The sequence below is a fragment of the Limulus polyphemus genome, unplaced genomic scaffold (assembly GCF_000517525.1).
Source record: "Limulus polyphemus unplaced genomic scaffold, Limulus_polyphemus-2.1.2 Scaffold287, whole genome shotgun sequence".
Lineage (NCBI taxonomy): Eukaryota > Metazoa > Arthropoda > Merostomata > Xiphosura > Limulidae > Limulus > Limulus polyphemus.
Window position 1 is genome coordinate 667,163 of NW_013665897.1, and position 8,822 is coordinate 675,984.

Here is an 8,822-nt window from a genome sequence, read left to right on the forward strand (position 1 = left end):
GAATATGTAACCCCCCATAGCAGTCAGACAAAGAGAGCAAAGTGGCTCACATAAATATACGCTGAGTTCCATTTATCGATGTTATCAATACGATAAGATCCTTATGCAGTCCACACGTACAAATGTCAAAATAAAATAATATAAAATCAGTATAATTTTATCAATTTTTGATCCTTAATTTTTAGGGGTACATGGGAACCTGTCAGAATGCCCAAGGGCAAAGGGTGCAGAGGAACAAAATAATTGGGAATCCCTGGACTAGAGGGAAGGCAACTAATCAATATCCCCACTTCCAACTCTTGGACTATTCTTTTACCAACTGCGTTCCCTCTAGTCTATCAATGTAAAAGTATGGACTGCTAAGCACATACAGTCCTTTTTATAGTTTTGCGCAAAAATTCTGAAACAAACAAACATATTGTAAATCCAGTGGTCAGTGTAAATTACTTGTACCTGATGATGACAAAACCTTGTCGAAACGTTGTACATTTGCTGTTATTTTAAAGTTTTTCTTCATTACCCATTCAAGCCGTCTCCAGCCATTATTAGTCTCAAAGTGGGTTCCTCGTCATCGAATATTGTAAATCCAGCTTTTTAAATGAAGAGAAAGTTAAGTAAAAACGCATAATATGTAGCAGCATAAATAAAGAATGTGCTTTAGAGCATATTTTTGTCTAATCTTAGTATAAATGTTATTTTAAATTTCTAAGCAATTATTAAGACATTAACATTTATTGATTGCATAAGAAAGCAAGTTTCTCTTGGTAACTTGAAGGTTGTCTGTTTGAAGTTAAGCACAAAACTACACAATGGGCTATCTGTGGTCTGCCAATCACGGGTATCGAAACCCGGTTTCTAACCTTGTAAGTCCACAAACATCCCGCTGTGTCACGGGGGGGGACAAAGTTTAAGTATAACAGTATTATTGAAACTATTATTACATTTTTCAGCTAGACATGCGTTTTTTTTTCTGTTTTAGATAAAGGGTGTCCGTTTGAGTGTAATAAATGTCGCCTCCCAGTGGCACAGCGGGATATCTGCGAACTTACAACGGTAGAATCCGGGTTTCGATACCCGTAGTGGGCAGAGCACAGATAGCCAATTGTGTAGCTTTGTGCTTAGTTACAAACAAACATTATAAGAAATGTCTTTTTCCAGGTGTATAACAACACTAAATCAATAGTTATCGATAATATATTTGAATTAGACGAGGGCTCAACATTCTGACAGTATGTTGTTGTTTTTTCACCTGCCTGTAAAATGATGCTAACTACGTTATTTGGATCGAATATTTTAAGAAAAACAAAAAGTCAAACATTTTAAACATTGCGTAAAAAAAACTAATTTTCATTTTCCATTTAATTAACTACTTCCTGATGTGATAAGAAATGTTTTTGGTATGGCCAAGTTTGTGTTAAACAATCAATGTAAAAATACATTGTATATGAACTATAAAATATAATTTAAATAATAATATATTATTTAAATATCTGAGAAAAAGTTTCTTATTTTTTAAATAATACTTCTATACAACTGATGTGTTTAATTTCTGTGTAAAGATTTTCAACAATTCTATCTATATTTTATAAATTTAATACAAGGTTTGACCTAAAAAAAGGGAGAATTTTGAATATACATAAAAATTTGTCAAGTGTCATTGTACTTGACTAGATTTACTTTCAGAGCAAGGTCATTGATAATTTTTTTTTTTTGGATTCCATGTTATGAAGTTAGGTGTAAGGAACACTGATTGGAGTTGAGAGGGGTGAGAAAGAGACCGGCTTTCGGTCATTCTCCGTGCAGTTATGAAATTACAGCACTATAAAGCATTAAAAGATTATTGGAGTGATTATGAAATGTTATGATCCGATATACCGAAAACAGGCATTTAAGGTCAAAAATAAAGGGACATGTCTGGCGTGGGTTTGAGAAAGGAATATAAAATATAGGAGTTCAATAAAAATAATATAAACGATAAGAGTTCAATAAAAGGAATAGAAAAAAGCCGGGAGATGTGAGAGAGAACGAATTAACCAAAATAGGCGGAGAAAGATATATCTATGGCTTTAAGTTATCTATTTTAAAGCTATGAAATGTTTCGTTCAAATTAGATTTGACATTTTATCTCGCTTACATTATATTTTCCATTGATTTGTTTTTAATTTCGCGCAAAGCTACACGAGGTCTAGCTGCGTTATCCGTCCTTAATTTCGGAGTGAAAGACTAGAGAGACATTACTACCCACCGCAAACTTTTGGGGCTACTGTTTTACCGACAACTAATGGGATTGACTGACACATTATAACGCCCCCACTGCTGAGAGGACGAGCATGTTTGGTGGGACTGAGATTCGAACGTGTGACCCTCAGATTGCGAGTCGAGCACCCTAACGCTCTTCTGTGTTTTAAAAAAAAAGTTTTATTGGTTATGGATCCATTACTCGTGTTTTAGTGTCCAAAATGTCATAAATTCTTTTTGATTTTATTTGAACATAAACTGTTAGGAACTTAAAAGGTAAACAACATTATAAAAGAACACATACTTGGGGGTTTAATTTAGTATTGCTTCTTTCATGAACCTGCTATTGTTGTTTTTAGTGCATAGCTACACAATGGACTATCTGCACTCTACTCATCATGTGGAATCGAACTCCGGACTTCATAAGTCTAACTAACAGTAGTCACCCAAGTATAATTATACACGTTATTTCTATTTCAGCAACTTAATTGTCGCTCGCCTCTGTCTAATTTGAAATGTACACTTTCAATTCATTCTGTTCTATCCTCTCCATACACACATACACACCTGATGGGGCAACGGTAAGTTTACAGACTTACAATACTAAAACTGGGGCTCGATTCTCCGCGGGGGATAGCCCACTTTATAGCATTGCGCTAAAAATCAACAACAACAATCACATTTTCCCCTCAGATGGCTCAACGGTAAGTCTGAGGGATTATAACGCTAGACATCGGGCTTTGATTCCCGTGGTGGGCACAACAAAGATAGCCCTTTGTGTTGCTGTGTGCTTTACAACAGACAAACAAATCATTCTTCTTTTTTCTTACTTTTTTTTTTATCTTTGTCAGTATACAAACTTACAAACTAAGTTTTCGTATAGTGAAACAAAGTTTTGCTCCAAGAACTATAGTTTAGTCATTATGGGTTAACTGCTATAGTGCTACCATATACCATTTCCAAGGATTAGTTCAGCGAACCCTACAAAATTAATGTTACTTATTCATGAAATGCAAGCTCTGCACTGCAACTCTTATACGACGGAACATAAGTCATACGTATATAAGTCATAAGTATATAACTTACTGGTTACATTCTTCGCCTTTCTTGACTCAAAATGTTATTTAATTCAAAATAATTAGTAATATATATATACACACACACACAATATTTAAAGTGGTATATTTATGGCTTTAGGTTATCTATTTCAAAGCTATGAAATGTTTCGTTCAAATTAGACTTGACATTTTACTTCGCTTATATTATATTTTCTGTTATATGTTAACATTAGTGTTTTGTAATAAACCGACGATATGTTTCATAAAGTTTATTGTAAAACCATGGTAGATGTCCCAGTTATGAATAGAATGAAACTTAAAGTAAAATATTCAGAGAAATGAATATTCTTCAAATGTGAAACTACGTCACACAGGAATCCTGTAATTTTTTTCCGTGGGAAAATTAAATTTTCAGAGTATGTGCTACTTACTAGTTGTGCTGGGTTGCTTGTTTTTACAGCCTATGTTTGTGTGATATACCGTTGTAATTTCTTTATCATTTAATTTTAAATTCATTTAATCTCCTAAAATCGTATAAGAATAGACAATAGACAAAAAGACAGTTACACTACACGAAAGAAGCTCGATAGATTGTGCTAAATTGTAATTACTTGTTAATATAAATAGAGTATTTGAGAAAGTTATAATAAAAATAAATAGTTAAGATTTATAAGCAATAGAATAAAATAAAACACGGTATATTTGAACCATAAGATCAGTGATTTTACTCAGTTATTCTTTTGTTTATGAGTGGTATTGATCATTCCAGTTTATCTTCAAAAATTCAATATGCTAATAATTATCGGAAAATTGTAAATTTATTATTTAATCTATTAGTTGTTCGGAATGTGTAGCGTGGATTACTATTTTGGTTTAAGTATGATTTTTGTTTTGTAATAATAAAAAATTAATAAAACAAATTTTAAAACTATGTCAACATTCTTTATTTTTTAAATTGCACTTTTTAAGCCTGAGACGTGAGCTTAAAAATGAAATATTAACATATTCATTCGTTTTTCTCCTGTTTTAGGGCACTGTTTAGATATCGTTCAATTAGGAGTAACTATGAATCTTTTCCGGTAGGTGTCTCTAATGTTTTGCACCATAAAAAATATAATAACGAGATTCCGTTTTATAAGCATTGAAATCTTAAAAAGTAGCAAAAAGTAACCTAATAAAAGAATAGCCCCATCATCTGTCCTGTCTTCAAAAGTTATAAAAGTCGTATTTTGTTGATCGGTAATTTTATCTCTGAGAAAAACGCAATTTATTCTTTTATTTCACTCTCTCATAACTGTCATAATAATATCACGTTTAAAACATTGCTCTAATTACCTATGTGGTTTAATAAGTCAACATTACTTGAAAGAAAGATGAATTAATTAAAGATTATTAAGTAGTTTTTATTATTCATTGGAACCTACTAGTTTCAAATACCTTCGGGAAGTATGTGCCACTTACCAGTTGTGCTAGGAAGCTTATATTTGCAGCCTGAGTTTGTGTAGTTCACTTCTTTAATTAATGTTTGAAAGTTGTTTAATTTTAACTTGCATTCTAAAATAAGTATTTTTGTAGGGAAAATAATGGTAAATACGTCTGATTTAATACTGCTTATATTTACTTCCCGGAACCACCTAAGATGTCCCTTTGTGAATAGGCATACAGAGTTGACAAGGAAGGGGTACCGGGAGAATTACGGATTCGAACACAGAGGACAGCACTCATCAAACAAGAACTCAACAAGACTATGAGTATGACCACCAATGCCGTGATAAAACTTGGTGTTGACATACAAACATTTTCTCTAGATTCGGTTGGACTACCAGCAGTCAGGGTTAAGGTACCATTGCTTGCTTCCGAGAAAGTAATATCTTCCGGTGCTACAACTCGGAAACTGCGTTGCAATTTCACCGGTTCTACACGTTCTGGTACAATTATTATGCCGTCCTTGTCTCTATAGATATCTTGTACCCCTCCACGAGCCTCTCTCTTCTTTCTTCCTGTTAGTGACTGCGGGTATTCTGGACAGAAATCTGAGCACTGGAACTTGCAGAGTTCAATGTCACATTCCATGAATAATTCCATGGTGTCTGGAAATTTGAAAGCTTGGAAGAAAGCGTAGGCTATAATACTAGCTCCGGAATTACCAGTTGATCGTGTTTTCTGCCAAGGTCCCATTAACTTCTTTTTTATGACACACCCTCGAGCATCGGTCAGTTGGATGGCCTTAGTGATATCCCCGGCATGAGCTATACAGTTCTTCACATGGATGTCAAAGTCGCTCGTGCCCTGTACATAGATGACAGCAGTCAAAGTGTCGCCTATTTTCACTAGTCCTGTAACTGGGGCAGCAAATGGTCCACGTCCAAGTTGGATGTCCATGTAGGTGTCCACAGAATCGCCGCTGTAGGTGACAGAAACGATGTCTAACATGTCTACGTTAATATTGGAGGTTACAGTCTTCTCAAATTGCCCAGTCCATAGACATCGGATGTGGCGTGCAGTATCCCAAATTTCCTGGAAACCAGGTTCATTCTGAATTACAATGGTGTTTTCTAAGTATGCCTGACCACCTTGTCTGAACTGATCCACAAACTGGGTACCACAGCGGTCTAGGAAAACCGTAAACTCATACGCAGACTTACCGCTGTTTAATGGTATGTACTGACAGTTGCTGTCACTGAAGTGGATAAAAAAATAAAATTTCTATAAGACAAATATACATATATATATCAAATTATTTAATAATCCTAATGTAAAGAACTCATCATCATTACACAACTTTACACAAAGCAAACATTATGCAGAAGGTTTATCACGATCTATGGTAACAATTTACACATCCAATCATCTTTCCCCTAGTCCCTCATCCGTGGCTTATGGTTACACAGGATAAAAGCCCTGACCTCTTTGTTGCAATTCAGAAAAAGCGGAAGAAAGAAATAGTCTGACCGCTGCAATACATAAAATATCAAGCGCTCCCACCAAACATATCTCGCCATACAATCTATTTCGCGAACAAGAAAACAAAATCTAAAACCCACACACAAAGGGTTGATCACTATGTTATGTCTAATAATAATCAAATGTTACTTTACACCTATGGCACAAGACAGATATATTATTCGGTGTCTGTCCTGTGAAAGTGGGTTTTCTCCGGGCATTCCGATTCCCTCACATCTAAATTCAAACGGGCATCGGCCCTTCGTCCCCCCCCCCCCTGAAAAGGGCCGCTAAGCTTTCTCAGTGAAATTGCAATCCAAATTGTTGATAAATCTATCTCAATAATTGGTCTTAAAAATTTATAAGTTTCCTTAAATCCACGCGATCTAAAACTCAATATTTCGAATGCATGTATGGATCTCCCTGCCTCGCCTTGCCAACCCCATTGACTTCATCGACTCAATCACCGTTGGACAAGAAGAACCCCCACCTCTTCACGGCTTTTCTCGTCTGCTTGTTTCGATTTCTCTCATACATTATCATAGAAAATCTCACTAATTTCAACAAGCACAACTACAACTACTGAAGTATTTTAATCTCACGTTCGGGACTGAAGGGGAACAAAGGATCCCGAATAATCCAGTTGGGAAGAGCAGTAGGTAGTGAAGAAAATTTTCTTACATGTTTAACATAATAGCAAATGTCCAACGTTTCGACAATGTTTTGTCATAATCATCAACTTTGTACACTTGTTACTATGTTAAACTTGTAATATAGTTTTCTTCATCATCCATTCAAGCCCTCTTCAAACTTTATTGTCTCGAAGCTAGTTCCTCGTCATCAAGCTACTCCCCAATCTGGTGCCAGACTCAGAAGTTGAATTGGAGGGAAACGGTCTGTAAAGGCGTTCCGCAAAAAGGACATTCTACCTGTTTCAAAATCTGAATTTAGCCCACTGACCAGAATCACCCCAAAAAATTCTTTATGCGAATTGGATGCTAATAAAGTATGGCTCTATCAAGATAAAGCATCCACCTACATATCCAAGTCAACATGGCATTTCTTCCAGAAGATATAAGTATAAAAGGGGATTTAATGCTATACCATTCTCACACAATTCCCATGGACTTATGTGCATTTGTTTCAGTAATGCTCTGGATTTCGTCGTCCTTACACAGTTGATGGACTTTGAAAAACACGTAAAACGAAATTCACCGTACTGACCTCGGTGTATTGCGCCAAAGCACCCCTCAGTGGAAATTACGCTGTTGAGGAATAGCCCATGACCAGAGCCACCGTATAGAACACTACTGGCGGTGAAACAAGTGTGTGTGTTTAGTTCTAGCAAAGCCATATAAGGCTATCTGTTGTGTCCACCGAGGGAAATCGAACCCCGTTGTAAATCCGAAGAAGTACCGCTGTCCCACGGGGGGGGGGGGCAGTGAAAAAAAGGAGCTATAAAGAGTAGGCGCTCATCCTTGTATCGCAACCATAGATTATGACAAAATCTTTGTATTACTACCAGAGATTTTGACAAACCATTTACAGTAGAATGGGTGATATTTAGTCCTCTAAATTGGTTGAAAAGGGAGAGGGATGTTTTTTTTTGTATGTTTCTTTACTTTTATTTATGAGTGCATTGGTAATGCAGGATAGTTCAGATAAAACATGATTTTTTTTTTGAAAAGTGATTAAGGTCTGATTTAAAATCTAAGAAACGATAACTAAAATATCAAAATTATTTGAAAGATCCACGAAGTGGACCTAACGCTAGATACGGCTTTACTTCTGACTTTGAAGATGGTTTGTTCGTTTGTTTTCTAGCAAAGCCATTTTGTCCTATCTGCTATGTTAACCGTAGGGAATCAAGCCCCAGATTTTAGCATTGTAAATCTTACTGTTGTCCCAAGGAGGAACGACTTGGACGAAACAACCACAATTTCAAAAGAAAAATATAGACCTACGTTACAACTACGCAAGTACCTTCCGTAAACGTAGCCTTAACAAGAGCCGTAGTGTGTTGAATAAAACAAATTCTCCAACAGGACGGTCTCTTTCCAGAAAAGAAGTCTTATTAGAGACTCTTTTCTATAGCTTAGCAAAACTGACTGTTGATCGGAAACACTTTAATTTTTAAGTCATTACGTTACTTTGCTTATAAAGTAGTGTAACCTTAACTGTCGGTTATTCAGGCATCATAGAATATTGACTGTCGTAGTATTTCATATAATTCCCTAAATTAATTACACTGTTTTAATTTTATAATTCATACATTATTCATACATTCTTCACCCTATTTAGGTTTCGAAACAAACATTTTTTACCTTTTATCATTTATCCTTTTTTAAATTAATTCAATTTAACCTCATTTCCAAATTTCCTTTTCCACTGCACTTAAGTTGAAGAGTATTTTCAAGTAACTTTTACACCAATACGATTTTGTTCCACAAAAGCAATTAAAACTGATATATATAATCTGAAGTATACAAATAAAAATAAAAATCTGGCGAATGTGTATTTATGTTACTATCTATCGAAGTGGCTTAAAACTAACCTGTGTAACACTGCCATTTTCTTTGCTTG

General features: G+C 35.3%; 1 protein-coding gene across 1 annotated transcript in view; it reads right to left on the reverse strand.

Moving 5' to 3' along the window:
• Positions 1 to 4,913: 4,913 nt before the first annotated feature.
• LOC106457057 overlaps positions 4,914 to 8,822 on the reverse strand; it is a 5,090-nt gene continuing 1,181 nt past the window's right edge. The window contains exon 2 of the mRNA XM_013916441.1: positions 4,914 to 5,976. Within this exon, the coding sequence (XP_013771895.1) occupies positions 4,914 to 5,976 (1,063 nt within the window). The remainder of the gene's footprint in view (positions 5,977 to 8,822) is intronic.